The sequence below is a fragment of the Panthera tigris genome, chromosome B3, assembly GCF_018350195.1.
Source record: "Panthera tigris isolate Pti1 chromosome B3, P.tigris_Pti1_mat1.1, whole genome shotgun sequence".
Taxonomy (NCBI): Eukaryota; Metazoa; Chordata; class Mammalia; order Carnivora; family Felidae; genus Panthera; species Panthera tigris.
Window position 1 is genome coordinate 19142898 of NC_056665.1, and position 16863 is coordinate 19159760.

Sequence of the window (16863 nt, forward strand, 5' to 3'; positions counted from 1 at the left end):
TAAAAGGTGGCCTGAATGAGGAACAAAGAGAAAGGTTTGATGTGGGAGGAAAGACTCCTTCCTGGGAAGGCTGCCCTCACTCAGGCCTCAGTGGCCAAGCGGATTTTGCAGAGAGGGAGCATAGGTGACAGGAAGGCTTTGCTAAAGCATTGCTTATGAAAGGGGTGCAATCACTTACTTCACTCCCAGCCCTGGGTTAGCCTGTTTCTCCAACCGAGTCTTTGGCATCCCTAGAAAACTGTGCCTTTTCTAACCTGTGGCCAGCCCACCGCGTCCTCCCACATCTCATTTTGCAGTCTGGTGTGTGTGGTGGGCACTCCAAGAATTCTTGCTGATCCTGAGGGTGAAGCCATACTGTGGGGCCCCTGGAAACCAAAAGGGCCTACTTAAGCAGATCACTCTTGGATGCTGGCAAGAGTGAAATCACTCGATAGGTATTTTGTCGTGTGTTTCTTTTTAACTATATAAAAAAAGGGTGGATGTGCAAACCCAACCCAAGAATACCTTGGCTCAGGCTCAACTAGATGAAACTTTAAAAAATGATTTAATGTTATGTTAGACTGTTGCATATTAAAGCAATGTAATGCCTTCTAAGAGATGAGAATCAGCTCCTAAAAGTGATGACTTGGACACATTTAAAGAGTTATAGCTCACTTATCAAAAGAGCAACAGTAAACATTTCGCCCAATATGTACAACAGGCTGGACCTCAGAGGAATGTATGGAAATGTCCTTTTCTTCCCAGATTATGATGCCATCACCTTTACTTCCTTTCCTGAGCTGCACATTTCCAAACAGCAACTGTGTGAGGGGCAGGAAGCTCATGGGAGAAGGGGAGTATTTGGGACCGTGTTGGCCCATGGAGTGGGGCTGTGTGATCACTGGTTTGCAAAGCCAGAATTCTTCCTGGTAAACACAAGTTTCCAATGCTGTCTGGCCAGGGTTGGTGGGGGGCAGGTGGCGGCAAGTGTATGTGTTGGGTATGTTGCAGCTGTGTAACCTTTTGGTACAGAGGCATTCGTGGAAAATTATTGGGCACTTGGCCCACAGCAGATGCGATGAGAAATCAAGCCAGCAGGAATTGGGATGCAGAGGAGACGAGACATGGAAGGACCGAGGAGCTTTGTGAGGTGACCACAGGCGGAATCCTGAAAAATGAAGACATTCCCACCAGTTCCAGAAAATGGGGCTAACTCAAAATGTAGGTTCTTTCCTTGGAGTGGGCTTGGCAAACCCAATTGTTGAAAGGTAAAAATAAAATAAAATAAAATAAAATAAAATAAAATAATAATAATTTGTTTTTAAAAAGAAAGGAAAGAAAAAAAATCAACATGTTTGACATTTGTCTAGCCTACAGATCTAGCTGAGTTCCCTCCAGGCCCCCTTCACATGCTGAAATGATGTGTGAGATCACAACAAAAGGCATTTAGTCTTTGCCATAGGGTCCAAAAGCTAGGGAGGCTGTAATGGGAAAATATTGTCTCACACATTCATGATGTGAAATCAGCAAACAGGTAGCCGCATGCTGGGTCCTCTTGGATGCCACCCGAGTCTCACAGCTATAGCCTCCCCAGCCATTGCTTAGGAGGGTCACGTGTGCCCCTTGCCCTCAGCCCAGAAGCCAGAGGAAAGGGTACATCTCCCCTCGCAGAGTCCTTTCCAGCACCTTAGCTCTTCACCTCCCTCCGTCCTCCAAGTCTGTTCCTCTGTAGAGAGTGGAGACCTGCTTACGCCCTAATGTGAATGCCAACCCCAGATTTTTCTTAGGATGGATAAGAAGGCTCTTGTTCCCATTGGGCCTAAGCTAAAGTACACTGTTAAGCACATGAGGGAATTAGATTTAGGGGCAAAAGTTCCACACTGGACTCCTATGAGTTCCTTGAAGTCTCCATGAAATTTCTTACCCCCAGGCTTTATGCAGAAGTTGGTTCTCTCCATCTGCAATGCTTTCCACCTAATTGACTCATGCTTTCTTTCTACTTGAAGATGACACTTCTCCAGAATGGTCTTCTGGGATTAGGCGTGGTCTCTGTAGCAGAAACTGCTAGTTGTCTACCAACACCTATTCCCCTTTCCTCTTGACCAACAGACCCCTATGTTGTTGGGAGCAGCAGTGGGGCCAGCTGGAACAAACAAAACTGCATTTCCCAGGTTTAATAGATACCTGTGGCCAAGGAGATGTAAGCAGAAGACATTGGGAGGGCTTCAGAGAAAGTTCTTCAAAAGGAGGATAATTAAGCCAGGAAGCAGTTTTTCTTCTTTCCCTGTCTCCTTGAAATGTGGTCATGATGGTTGGGACCTCCAGCAGCCATCTTGGGACAAACTTGAGGATGGAATTTACAAGCTAAGATGGCTGAGAAGAAAGAAAGAGATGTCAGGTTTTCTGATGATTGAGTGTGGAGCTGTCTTATCAGCCCTTGACTTCCCATCTCTGTATTTCTTTTATGTGAAAACAAACTTCAGTCTTCTTTAAGTCACCATGGTTTCCAGTTTCTGTAGCTAGCTGAACTAAGCCTAAGTCCTCCTCTTTCTGCACTTCTCCTGATGGCTATTTACACTTCCAGCTCCTCCTTCTGAGTTTGTCTTCTCCCCAGTCTGTAAGAGCTATGAGGTCAGCAGTGTATCTGTTCTTTTCACCTTTGGAGCTTCAGTGCCTGCCTTGGAGTCTGGCTCATAATGGCAGCCCTATACATGTTTGTTGAATGAGAGGCCCCTGACCTATGGCTCTGCCTTTGGGTGGGCACACTTGGAGCCCTTTTCCATGGAGTTAATACAGATTCCAGGATATCGAGAGCCAGAGCCCATGAGAAGTCAGTGTTTAGACTAATTTGGACTCAGAAGAGGGAAAACCACCTACTTACATTTATTCATTTATAACACAAAAAAATGTCTATCTTTGACAACCTGCCATGTGCTCCAAATATTGGCTCCCTCTGTCCCACTTCATCCCATTCTTTTAAGATTTCTCCCTCTGCATCATTGTTGCAGATTAAAATATATCCCCACATGCACCTTGCCTACCTCACCCTCTCCCTCCTCAGCCAGGAATTTCCCCCATTGAATCTCTGCAGGTGCAACAGGAACCAGGGGCCTCCCTGGGTGGGTGCTCAGGAGGTGGGAGACGGAAACATGACTCCAGGGCCCGGAAGAAGCCCCTGAAGTAAGGTCCCCACAGAGCTTGAGAGTTTCCTTTGTCCACCCTGCATCTATTTTGCCCAAATGTGTTTTTGGACGAACAGTTACCACGGAAGAGCAGGCCAGGCCCCCTGGCCTCAGAGCTCAGCCTTCAGGGTAGGGCAGAAGAAAGAATGTAATCAGAGTTATGGCTTAATGAAGTGAACCGTGATGACCATAAACAGACAGTTTGGGATTTGGTTTGTTATTTTGTACAAGGCAGTACCTTTCAACAGTGACTAGTGTTAGGGTCAGGCTTGCACATTTTCATGTCACCAACAAAAAAACAGTAATGCCATTGTTACACTGCACTTTTCCACCTTAAAATGGGATTGGTTTTGTGGGTTGGGAAAGTTACCAAAACTAAGTTTCTTCGATCACAAAGGTTAGCACAAAGGAAGTTGCTAGGTCATTTGAAAGATGAGAGAGGACTGTAGGTAAGAAAGAGCTGTTACAGACAACAGAATGCCAGACCACCTATACTTTAGCTTCTTTATATTTAATGTATGTAATAGACAGTAAATGCAGCACAACTGGGGGAGAAAAGTACGTTTGTCTACTAGCCCTTATATGTGGGGCAGAGCCCAAGTAGTTATCTATATGTGATAGCTCATAGCTGTGTGCTATGCTTTAAGAAATAGCAATAACTAAAAAATGTTCTCCCCCTTGAGAACCAGCATCCCAAATGCAGCAAGCCCAAGATGGCCACACCAAGCAGCCCGACAATGGAGGGAGAGAGATGGGGGGGGGGGGGGTACTACCTCTTCTTTGAAAAATGGCTCAGCTATAAATTGGTGGCCTTTATTTCACATCCAGACATGTAGGCACCACCTAGTGACAGCCCAAATCAGGCTATTTTTGGCACTTTCAGAGTTTACAGCCATTTGGGGATACCCTGAGGGGTTGTTCATATTTAAAGCATGCCCTAGAAATGCTTTGCATGGGAGATGCTGGGAGCCAGGCAGAAATGGCAGGTCTGAAGGATGACAGGGTACTGAGGCCATACGTTGAGCCAAGACTTGCCAGGCCCACGGCCCCAGGGTGATCCTAACACCAGAGGTGAAGCTGGGACTCTGGCACCGTCAACGCAGCTGAGTCAATGCTGCCAGATATTATTTTGTCAAAGTGAGTTGACAACACAAAGGTCCAAGTGTATGGCCTTGAATATTTCTCTTCTTAAAAATCTGCCCTGTACCCAAGAGTACCATCTCTTACCTCTATCTCTCCCCAGGAGGGCATATGATACATTATTCTACCTGGACATACTTTCCTAACTAAATTAGAAACTCCTTGAAAGCAAAGACCATGTCCCATTTTTCCGTAGTCATCATGCCCAGCTCATAAAATGCTTTAACAGAGTATAAAATCCTTTGGCTTCCCAGAAAGTCACTTCACTCAGGATTGACCTTTTTACTTCTCACAAGATAAAAACCAAGAGGGTGCTTTGGCATATGCAAGGGATCATGGGTTTCCGCCTGGTAGAGAAGTCACCACGTGGCTGGGAGCCAGGTGGCTGGGCGTTCTAGTCCTGGCTCAGTCACAACTAACACCATGACTCTGGACAATGTTGGCCCTCTGTGTCCAGTGTGGATTTCCCTGTGAGATAAAGAAATAGGTTTCAGAGATCTCTGTGGTCTCCACCAGGTCTACAACATAGGCTAACCAAGAGAATGTCATTTCATCTATTAACATCCCAGGAATGGGTGGGAAAACAAACAAAACTTGTTTGTATTATTCCAACTCAAGACCTTTAATTTGTTCTAGAAAGCAAATTGACCATGATGCATTCACTGCAGACTTACAAATAAGCTATCCAACTCACACTTGATGAATGTACTGAACATTAAATTACCGTTTGCATTTTGAGTATTTGGGGCCACTTTCCATTATCTAGTACCAAGCTGCCCTGGGTCAATGATGCCCCCTGGTGGCTACTAGTGTGTGTGTGTGTGTGTGTGTGTGTGTGTGTGTGTTGCGGGGTGGGGGGGGGGGTCTCTGCAGTTTTACATTTGGATTCTAGAAGCAGGAGTCCAGACAGAAAGCCAACTTGACGGTAGAACAGAATGCTGTGAGGGAAGGATGTTGTGTGGGCTAGGCCGGGAAGCCTTTCTGATGAGGCAGCATTTGAGCTGAGACTCTCATGACAGAAGAGGTCCCCAAAGAGCATTCCAGGCAGAAGCAATTTGCAATTGCAAAGGCCCTAAGGTAGAAATTAGATGAATGTTTTTTTCAGAACAGAAAGAAACGCTATACAGCCAGCACCTGGTGTGCATGGATGAAAGACAGATCAGGAGAAGCCTTGCGGGGTGTGAGGAGTTGCTTCTGAGTGGGAGGGGTTAGGAGCCAAAAAGGAGAGTAACATAGTACCACTATGCTATATGCCTTCTTTCCTTTCTTTTTTTTTAATAATTTTTTTTAATGTTCATTTATTTTTGAGAGAGACAGACAGAGCGTGAGCAGGGGAGGGGCAGAGAGAGAGGGAGACACAGAATCGGAAGCAGGCTCCAGGCTCTGAGCTGTCAGCACAGAGCCCAACATGGGGTTCAAACTCATGAGCCGAGAGATCATGACCTGAGCCAAAGTCAGACGCTTAACCGACTGAGCCACCCAGGCGCCCCATGCCTTCTTTTTTTGCATGCTTCTCATACTATAGTCAATTCCACTCTAGAAAATATTTCTTTCTCTTCCAGCCTTTGTTCAAGTTTCTCAGAAAAAAAATTTCTTCCTTTAATTAGCCTTCCATTCCATCCTATCAGAGGCAAAATGACCCTGACCTTGGCCAATGTATGCACTGTGGCATTGGAGAACCCCTCTTTAAGAAGATGAAGAGTGAGCACCCACCCAGCCTGACCAGCTCCCCTCACCTGGACAGGCCCATTTCCAGAACAGCGGGGCACCTTGACACCAGCCATCCACATAGCTGTGTGCTGCTAAACTGTCCTATTTTACAGAGTAGGAAGCCAAAGATTAGAGGCCTGCCCAGGTCACACCACCAACAACTGCTGGAGCCAGGATGCTGGATACCAGAACCTTGGCCTAAGTCCATAACATAAGATGAAAACAATGCATTGACTCAACATTTAGTGATTTTTTTCTTTTTTATATCCGCTGTGATGGCCACTTGGCTAGGCAAAGAGGGGAGAAACTAGACAGTGTTCCTGCCTTCAGAGTTCAGTCTCTTAAAGGAGACCACCATCAAGGGGTGCCTGGGTGGCTCAGTTGGTTAAGCACCCTACTTCAGCTCAGGTCATGATCTCAGGGTTTGTGGGTTCAAGCCCCACGTCAGGCTGTGTACTGAAGGCTCTGTGCTGACAGCTCAGAGCCTGGATCCTGCTTCCGATTCTGTGTCTCCCTCTCTCTCTGCCCCTCCCCTGCTTGTGCTCTGTCTCTCTCTCTCTCTTTCAAAATTAAATAAACATTTAAAAAATTAAAAAAAGAAAAGAAAACCAACATCGAATCAATGACTACACAAATAGATGTAAAATTATCTTTTGCATATACAAAATCATATGTATATTATAATGTAGCTACCCCATGAGCTGGAGTATATACAATGGCTAGAGTTGACATTCCTACAAAGAAACCTGTGGCTTGGTGCCATCTCCCTGCTCTGGCTGCTCATTTTCTCCAATGACTGTCCACTGTCCACATTTAACCCCTTTGATGTCACCACTTCATCAAAGGTCAAGGTAGGGGTGATCTTCCCTACCTTCTCCAAGTCTGTATTCCATTCTGCTAAAGCTGACTTCCTGAAGCCCCAGGATTCAACATCAGTATAAAGAACAATTTTTCCATGTAATGAAGTTACAACCTCTTTTTCATAGTATTGCCCTGGTGTTTCTGGTCTTTGATATTGTAAAGTTGTATTGATTATAATTCTGCAAAGCCATTCCTTTGGGAGACACTATAACAAGCCTCTGAAGAGTGGGGGGAGTTTGCTCTTGGCTAGGAGTGCATACTGGACCTTCCTTATGCTCATGGTGAAATATGAGCTTAAGGTGGATCTCCACTCTGAAAAGAAACAGAGACTCACGAGATACAACAGACTCATTTCAGCCATCCTGACAAAGTGGGCTTCAGGTTAGGGGTGGGGAGGGGTGCAGGTGGGGTTGGGGGTGCCTTTCATAAGTTGTCAGGTATTGGCCAACCGGAGACCAGAGCCTGGTGGCACCTCCTCAAGCCACAATGTGCATACAGAATTCCTGGGGCTCTGGTTAAAATGTAGATTCCATCTCTGTAGGTCTAGAGCAGGGCCAGAGAGTCTGCATTTCTAAAAAGCTCCCAGGAGATGCTGATGCTGCCAATCTAGAGAGGACGCTTCTTACACACTTGTTAGTAGCTGGTATGTAGTGCAGAATCCTGACCTCAGACCCATGAATTGCGTCTGCACACTCACAAAATCCCAGTTGATTCCTGTGCTTGGTACAGTGTGAGAAGGCTGGTTTCTAGGGCTTCCCCCTGTGCCCACAACAGACATTACTAATCAATCACCACACTGATGATGAGTTGAGGTCCTTCTCTGCAGTGCTGCAAGTGCCCTACTAATGCCTGAGAGTCAGCCTGGAAGAAAACCCTGTGGCCAGTACGCACTAGAAAATTGGGAAGAATCAGCCCTAACATACATCTGATGAAATGGGGGAGAGAGAAACAAGTTAGGGCAAAGTGGGACTTTCAGGAGCCCCCAAACCAAAAAGATTTCTAGGAGCCCAGGAAGTGTCTGCAATGTCAGGATGAAGCATAAATGTATGTGGAGGGGATGTGTTTCAGGGGGAGTAGGCCAGGAGTCAGCCATGGAAGGGTTTCTGTCCACTGGCATCTGGGGCCACTGAAAGCCACTTATGACATCCATCAGAGAGAAAACCAGGAAGAAGGTTCTAGAAGGGCTGAGAAGCTGCCTACCCAGCTGGGGATTTCTTGGCCAGGGCTGAAGGAAGGGACTGGGGTCTGTCTCACTCGCATGAGCATCTCAGGTGGCATACATGGAACATTCACCATACACCAGGCAGAGACTAGGCCCTGTCACATCTGTGATCTCATTTACATTTCTCAGGCTGTGAGGGAGGTCCCACCATCCCCTTCTGACACATGTGGAAAGTGAAGCGCAGGAAGTTTCAATAATGAGGCCAATAAATGCCTTAGTGGGAATCCTATCCAGTCTGTCTGCCTGTAAGGCTGACCTCCTAGGCTTATACATATTTATTCTCTGGCATTAAAAAAAAGTCTATTTCCTGCAGTCTCTCGGCAAATTTCCATTAGAGGGTCCTTGGCCATCTTGCCTGTGTGAGCGGCAGGAAAGGATAGCACCCAGAAGGGAGTGATGCCTGGGAGGGCAATGAGGACAGGGCTCTGGCATGATGCTGTCAGGTCAATTATGACTTGGGCAGCAGTGGTGTCTTCCTGTCTGTTTTACTGCAAGTGTGCTTGGCACATCACACCTGCTCTCTTGTTCATTCCTGTGACCTTGCTGGGAAGGCATTTTTACTCTCATTTTCAGAAAAGGAAGTGGAGGAAGAGGTGCGAAGCGCTTAGCTCAAGTGCCAGTCACACCCACATGTGTCTGATCTCAAAGTTAGGACCCCTTTTCAGGCTCATAAAGAAGTGAGTGGCATTCTGTGGGCTAGTCTGCGCACTAATCTCCAGTTCTAGCATTGTGTCTATGATACAGCTGAAGTTTGGGGCACTATCAATAAACTTTTGCAACACCATTTATTTGTAAGTTGGGAAATTCCTGTTTCTCACAGTGGGAAAAACTTTAGTGGCCACTTCCTACTGAACTTGGTCCCATGACATCTAGTGGCCACCCGGAGGAGTGCAATGGAACCACCGGACATTGGCTAGCAGGTGCAAACGCTGGTACTTCCTGGGATAAGAGATGGGCTGAAATGCACAATAATTGAAGTGTCCATGGAACTTATGAGATGTACACTTAAGCCATGTGAAGTTTGTAATTCTTATTTTTGTTCCCAATATTTACGCTTATTTACCATCACTGGTGGAAAATACACCTTATCCAGTCCATTGTCTTTTAATTGATAAACTATGTTTAATGATTATAATATAACGTAGTAAAGTATAATATAATATAATATAATGTAATATAATATAATATAATATAATATAATATAATATAAACTTAATTCTTGCATTATGCTCAATAATGAAAAGCATTAGAAATTTGAAAATGCTACAGTTCACTAATTAGTCTATTCCCCTGGGAGTAGGGTGGCTGTTTTAGGATCACCATAAAACCGTATCAAAAAAAACCCACACGACAATATACCTAAATAGGCTTCCCGTCTGTTATGCCTAAACATATGATAAGACATGAATGTGCTTTATAGAGACTTTCTGATTACAGGGGACCTTCCAGAGCACTGCTTAAGTAATTTTCATACCACAAAGACGCAAAGGCAACAGGATCCCCAGGCTATTCTGTGAGAACATTGATTTTAACAACTTTTCTACTCTCCATCCCCATCTTTACCCCAGGATTCAAATAATGGCAAAGATCCAAAGGAAGATTCTTCTATAATTGATGCTCCTTTACAGGGAGTCCCGGCTGAAAGGCAAGTCTTGTCATTGTGGGGCTAGGATAGATGAGTCCAAGAGTGATTCGCCAAACTAACACACTCAAATTAGTTTTCAAACATTTTGGGTTTGGCAAACTGCATCTTGCTAAGCCCCCTTTCCCAACATTTTTATACCCATGTGGATTTCAAGGGAAATTTAATATGTATGTTTCTGATTCACTTAGGCTTAACTGAGCACAATTGTTTAGTGAAAGCCACTTTTTGTCCAAGAATCTTCCAGAACCCTTTTATAAGCCCCTTAAATACCTTTCCTTCTAACCAGGAAGTGCATTTTGCCAGAATAAATTGAGCTCACCCCCCTCCCAAAATAATTCAAATTTGGTTCAAAACTCAGAATCTCTGAATTTCAAAGAGGGTTGCAAATTTTGAAAACAATTCTTCACATCACTGAGAAAGTCCAGCGGCAATATTGAGAAGTGGGGAGTGTTCCAAGGGAGATGCAATGATTATATGTAGTGACATTTTGTGTACTTTAAAACAAGAAGTCTGGCCTGAGTGCTGGCCTGGCCAAGCAGCTTCCAGATCTGGGTCGCCCAGGGAATGGTGCGGTCATATCAGCAATCTGAGCATTGGTACCTTCCTCAGTAGGCTGGAGGGTGACGCCCCAACAGCTAACACCCCCGGGCACCACGGGATGGTGAGCTACCTGCCCAGCCCCATGAGAGCCTTTGTACCAAAAAGATTCTCTTCCCTGGGAAGGACATCACCATCCAATTGAGGTCATCAAAGCTGTGGATGAATGAATGAGCTAGCTTCATTTATTCCATCCCATGGTTAGGTTTATCTTTGCTTTTTATTTTCCTATAAATCTGAGCGCAGACATTCAGAACATTTGCTTAAAGCCAAAGAAGGTAGAGATGGCGAAAGATTTCAGATGTGCTGCTCATTGTATATAGAGATAAAGAAAACATAATTACTCCACCAGAGTTTAGAAGAGTTTAGAGTTGTTTTTCCAGTCATGGTGATATAGCATGATTTAAGCAGCCAGTGGTATCACTTAGGATTAGGTTCAACCACATATTACAGAAAGCCCAAATCGCAGGCTGAAATGAGGTAGGATTTCACCCTGGGCTCACATGAAGGAAATCCAGGGGAGGAAATCCAGGGCAGAAAGCCTGGTTCTAGGATCATCAGGGACAAAGGCTCTTCCGGTGCATCTGCTCCAACTTCCTTATCATATAACTTCCATTCTCAGAATTGCTTTATGGTCATAAGACAGCTGCTGGAGCCCCAGCCCTTGTATCTATGTTCCAGGCAGCAGGAAGGAAGAAGGGCCTCTTAGCTGACTCAGCCCCATATAAAGAGCTTCTTCAGAAGCCAAAACCAAAGACTTTGGCTTATATCTCATTAACCACTCCTGTCTGCGAGAGAGGCACGCTGTTCTCATCAAAGCACACTGCTGCCCTCAATAATATGACATTTTACTGGCAGGAAAGAAGCGAAGAATTGGGCGGTCAACCAGCTGTCCCTACTTTATCTGCCATACTCTTTCCTGGACTGATGACAACTCTTAATGCTTCTGTGGGCTAGTCTGGGCACTAATAGAAGAAGGTGTTACTGGTAGAAGAAGGTGGACCAGGGGGAAAGTTCCAGAAGCATAAATTGTCAGGCTGAGCATGTGTGAGGCCTCACCAAGGCCTGACCCACAAATATTTTGTGTATCTTCTTTGCTTTGATATAGTTGATTCTCTGCTTCTGCGTGGCCTAAAACTGATTTACCTCAGACCAATCTTGTGTGTGAAGATTTTCCCTCAGGTCCACAAAAGACCTGGAAAAGAAGCAGCTGGAAAAAGAGGTTTTGTGGCCCTTTTTGCTTTGACGTGGTTGGGTGTCAGCTGGCTCATCTTCCTCAGGCCTGGATGCTCCTGTCTCTGGTGTGACCATGGATGAAAACTCACAGGAAAACAGCTCAGTTTGGTTGTTCCCTGAGGACAGAATGATGGGGAAGCGTAGAGCGGGCTTGACGGATCTTGAGTTATAGTGACTGTGAAAACCAAGTAGTTCCCTATTCAAGTCAAGTTTAGTCAATATTGAGTAATTCGCATGAATGGTGGAATCCACTTCATGGACACCAGTAGGGAGATACTGGCAGTAAAGGTAATCTTCCCTCATTTCAAGGGCATCTATCAGCCCATTTTATAGTCAAGAAAACTGAGGTTAGGTCACCTGTCCTGAGGCACCGAAGAGCCTCACTGCTTCCCAACTGCAGAGAACCACCTTCGCCTGAGAAGCCTGGCTTTCCATGAAAGTGTTCCGAACGCCCATGGGTCCCAGAGCCTGGCCTTGACTTCCAGAAGCTGGGTGAGGTGAGTGGCCTTCGGGCGACAGCTCTGCAGCCAGCCACCAACTGTGGGGATGCTGAGAACCCTCCAAAGTCTCTGGGCACCCCCGTGGAGGCTTAGGTAGCAGACTTGAAATAAAGTATAACAAAATGTGGGATCCATTACTGCTGTCATCATTGTTAATTACATTTACTGCAGACCTCAGTATCTCCCACAGTGTTTTATGAATTTAAAAATGGAATTCGGTTGAGCTTTCAATGCCAGGGGAGGAGTGGAGAGGTAATCTAACTTTGATTTTATCTTAGTTTTTGTCTTCATCATTACTTTTATCGAATGTCTCGGCAGCAACACAGGGAAGCTAGGGGTGCAAAATGGTAGCAAAGAAGCCAAGAAGCTTCAGCATGAAACGTCTTGGGCTCATAATTTGACACGCCAGAAAGCAGCGCAATACCACCACAGAGCTGAATACAAAATAAAAATGATATTTTTTACAATGAAATTAGTAGAGTGACTGTTGATCCAGAGAAGTTTCCACACAAGTCAGAGAAGCTAGGAGACCTTGCTAACTTCCCAGAAGAACAGCCAACTCAGAGGAATCAGTCTCCAAGGAGAACAGGAAAATGAAGAAGAGGCATGGATACAGCACTTTACAGTTCGTAAAGCATTCCTTCGCACCGTGTTCTTGCTTGGGCTTCCCCAGACACTCTAAAGTGGGAAGGAGATTATTTTGTAGGAAAAAAAACCCAAAACTGAAGGGGCACCTGGATGGCTCAGTCAGTGAAGCGTCCGACTTCAGCTCAGGTCATGATCTCACGGTCTGTGAGTTCGAGCCCCGTGTTGGGCTCTGTGCTGACAGCTCAGAGCCTGAAGCCTGCTTCGGAGTCTCTCTGTCTCTCTCTCTCTCTTTGTCTCTCTGCCCTTGCTCACTCACACTCTGTGTCTCTCAAAAATAAGTAAACATTTAAAAAGGAAAAAAAAGAAAAAGAAACTGAAGCTCCACGTGATGAAATGTCCAAGCCAAGAACACACAGCTGGAATCTCGATCGGGGATGGGGTCAGAAGGGGCTGGACCTCTGGTACCTTGGCATTCAGGCAATCTCTCTGGCACCCAGACACCCAGTGGCGGACTGTGGGAGAAAATGGTCCTTCCACCTCCCTCAGCAACTGCGGTCACCACCTCGGAGGCCAGGACCTCAGGGGCTGACCCCTAACAGGCATATCCTAGAGGGTCACTGCTCCCATTCTGTACCCCTAGCTTCCCTGTGGTCTATGCCGCTCCAGAGACATGGGGCCACAGGCCATAGGTGCTCACTTCGATGAAAGAACATACAGAAGAAGGTAAGAGAAATCCCTCCTCCACAGTCTGCACCACCCACCCCCACACAGTCTGGCCTTGGTTTCTCCACGGCTGCCGATGTCTGGGGCAAGTATCTGCATGCCTCTGTTTACTCACCTGTAAAATGGGGAGAAGAGCATCTTGCCTTCATCCCTCCCACTGGGTGGCAAGACAGGGGAGCAGTGGCAGCCTGCTGGTCTAGACAAGTCTGGAACCAGGCCCATTCTCCTGATCTGTTCCCGGGGAGCTGCCTGCTGTGTCTGGGTGCTCTGCTCTGATCCCAGCCTCCCAGGATCATGTGGGTGGCTGTCAACAGGAGGAGCTGCAGGTGAGGTGGTCAACGTCACTGCAACTGGCCCCCGAGGCCAGATGCTGCAGGTCACAGGGGCGTCTTTGGGTGTGAGTTGAGGTGGCCTCTGTGTCTGACTTCATGATGAGCAAGATGGCAGCTGTCTAGCTCCGAGCAAACAGGCTCCACTCTCTGAGGGAGCAGAGTTCTAAGCCCCACCCTGTTTGCCTCCACCCAGACAGCCAGCAGTTATTTAAAAAAAAAAAAAAAATTAATGTTTATTTATTTCTGAGAGAGACAGAGTGAGAGAGAGGGAGAGTGCATGAGTGAGGGAGGGGCAGAGAGAGGGAGACACAGAATCCCAAGTGGGCTCCAGGTTCTGAGTTGTCAGCACAGAGCCCGACGCAGGGCTTGAACTCACAGATCACGAGATCATGCCTGGAGCTGAAGTCAGACGCTTAACCAACTGAGCCACCCAGGTGCCCACCAGTGGTTATTTAATAAACACAGCTGCTTCTACAAATCTTTAGACTTTTTTTTTAAAGCCTGGCACAAGTGATTTAAGTTCAACCATCCAGAGTCCCACAGAAACTTCTGGAATGAGAGTTCTGTTTAGAGAGTTTCTCAAACTTGCAGGCTTTGTCGTGCTTGGTGCACCCACCAGCCTTGCACCAAGCACGACAAAGGCTGCTAGTTTGAGAAACTCTCTAAACTGGGGCCTGGGCCCCAGTGCAGGGAGAATGTGCTGCCAGGACCCTGCAGGCCTTCCTGGGCTCAGCATCCAGCCAGGGGCCCTGACATGAGACATCCACCCACAGTTTTCCAAGAGCTGAATGGGGGCCACGGGGCCAGTCAGGCAGGGCAGGGAGCCCAGGGACTGGGAGGAGCATTGCTCCCCGATGCCTCAGTGTTCATGAGCCTGGCATTGAAGACAGACTCACTGATGTGGGTCGGCCCTAACCCACAGAGGGGACCCATTATCCCCTTCCCCTGCATCACCTGTGTGTTCTAACCCATAACAGCATCGGACCCTTTCACCCCCAGAGGGCAGGTGTTATGATGAACAGTTTGTAAAAGCTTAAAAGCTTGTTTACCTCACTATTCAGAAGGACACACAGTAGCACTGCAGTGAGGAAAGGGAGAGGGACGCTGAGACCCGCCAAACCAACAGAGCATCAGGACATTAAGACACCAAGGAGTGCCGCCATTTCCGGTCTCCCCGTTGAGATTACTCACAGAAGGAAATGGACTGAGGGGCTGAGCCTAACTGGGGATTAAACCACTGCTTTTGTTGCCGAGTTCATGCCCCACATCATTGTTCCAGAAACCCGAGGTATGACAAGCATGAGAAGCCACTTCCATGTCTCAGATGGGGCCCGGGGCAAGTCCCTGGGGTTGGTGGAGCTTTTCCCAACGGGCAAACCAGGGGGAGATGAATATGCCTCGGCTTCCCTGGGAAATCAGGAGCAACCTACCAGACAACCGCCCAACTCTTAAAACACAAAGCTGCAAAGATCTGATGTGATTTCTCTCTTTGTTACTTCATTCTTTTAAATTGAGGTATAATTTATGCATCCGAAAAGTCCAGGGCCCCTGCTGCAGGGCGGTCCGCGCCTGTTAAGGACAGAGGCCCAGCTCGCCAGAGGAAGGGCTAAACGATTTTCTTGCCTTCTGGCCCTCGGCGTGTGAAGCCCCAGGGCCTCGGGGAAAGTCCTGGCCATCTGGGCCAGCAGGGCCCAGGAGGCCGTCCCAGCAAGGGGCCGAGTGGGGCGCGGCGGGCGTCTGTCCTGAGAGCGGGGACCTGGCGACCGGACTCCAGGCCCAGGCACGTGGGCAGCGAAGCGGGGCCGCCCCATGGGGCGCCCCGACCCCGGACGCGGCTCAGGGCCCGAGGCGGGCGGGGGGGGGGGGCGCGCATTACCGGAGCGCGGCGCGCCGACCGAAGTCAGCCGAGTGCGCGGAGCGGCGGCGGGCAGGGGGCGGCAGGTGCGGCGGGGAGAGCTCTCCCGACTCGGGGAAAGGGCCGGGCGCTGTGGCCCTGGCGCCCCCGCTCCCTACCCTGGCCGGCTGCGGGAGCTCTGGCACTTCCGGGGCCCGGTGGCTCTTCGGGGGAGCTCCTCCAAGGGCAGCCTCTGGGGCGGGGGAGCGCGCGCGGCGCGGTGGCCGGGCGGGGGGTGGCCGGGCTCCCGCAGGGGCGGCGGGCGGGGTGGGGTGAGGCGGGCCGGCCCCCTCCCCTCCTGCCCGCCCTCCCTTCCTCCGGTCCTGCAGCCAATTAGACGGCCCCCTTGGGCGGGAGGCGTGGGTCGCTCCATAAAGCGGCGCGGAGCTGTCACCCCGCGAGCAAGCTGCGCACCATCCAGGCCGGAGCCAGCGCCGCAGACTCGGGCGCCTCGGGCCAGGGAGCGCAGAAGAGCCATGGCCACCACCAACGGGACCGTGGAGAACGGGCAGCCGGACAGGAAGCCGCCTGCCCTGCCGCGCCCCGTCCGCAGCCTGGAGGTCAAGTTTACCAAGGTAAGGTGGGCGCCCATCCCACCCGACGGTCGCCTGGCTCTGAGCTGGGCAGTCCGGCCCGGGTGGCGGGGATGCGGAGCCAGCAGGCCGGGAGCCCCGCCGCTCCGCTCCGAGGGTGCCGGGCGCTGCGGGCGGCGCGCCTTCAGTCGAGTTCGCCCGGCGTTCCCGCGACCGGAGCCTCTCCGCTTGGGTCGGGCCCTCTCCAAGCGGCGTCCGGCGCAGGACATCCCCGGCGGGAGCGCGTCCACCGCGCATCCCGAAGGCGACTCCGCGATGTGCCGTCCCAGACAGGCCCTCGGGCGGCGGGGCTCAGCGCTTTAAGCCACCGAGCCTGGCGAGGGAGGCTGCGCAGCGCCCGTGCGGCTCCAGGCTGCCACCGGCGCGGCCCCGACGTGCCCTTGCAGGGCCCGCTTTGAAGGCGAGTGGAGGTGCGGGCCGCGGCCCCTCGGGCCCGCCGGTCTCCCGCAGACCCTGCGACAAGGTTTCCGGGGACGAACGGGCCAGGCTTTGGGAGGGTCAGAGGGTGCCTGAGAACACCGAGAGTTGGTCACGGAGCTCGCGCTGCACTGGGGACCCGCCACTTGGAGACTCCAAAACCATGTCATTGGGAGCCAACTGGAGAGACGTCGTACCTTCCGAGCCTAGCCTACCTGGCTTACCAGCAGAGCGAGGGGAAGTA

The 16863-nt window shown here is 49.2% G+C and overlaps 1 protein-coding gene and 1 long non-coding RNA gene across 2 annotated transcripts in view; one reads left to right on the plus strand and one right to left on the minus strand.

The window, feature by feature from the left end:
- Positions 1 to 545: 545 nt before the first annotated feature.
- LOC122239197 lies at positions 546 to 4752 on the minus strand. Its single transcript, XR_006218151.1, has 3 exons — positions 4580 to 4752; positions 2164 to 2352; positions 546 to 1147 (listed from the first exon to the last, which is right to left on the minus strand). It is a non-coding gene; the product is annotated as an uncharacterized LOC122239197 (long non-coding RNA).
- An 11246-nt stretch (positions 4753 to 15998) lies between these two features.
- ALDH1A3 (aldehyde dehydrogenase 1 family member A3) overlaps positions 15999 to 16863 on the plus strand; it is a 39129-nt gene continuing 38264 nt past the window's right edge. The window contains exon 1 of the mRNA XM_042988213.1: positions 15999 to 16184. Within this exon, the coding sequence (XP_042844147.1) occupies positions 16086 to 16184 (99 nt within the window). The 5' untranslated portion in view covers positions 15999 to 16085. The remainder of the gene's footprint in view (positions 16185 to 16863) is intronic.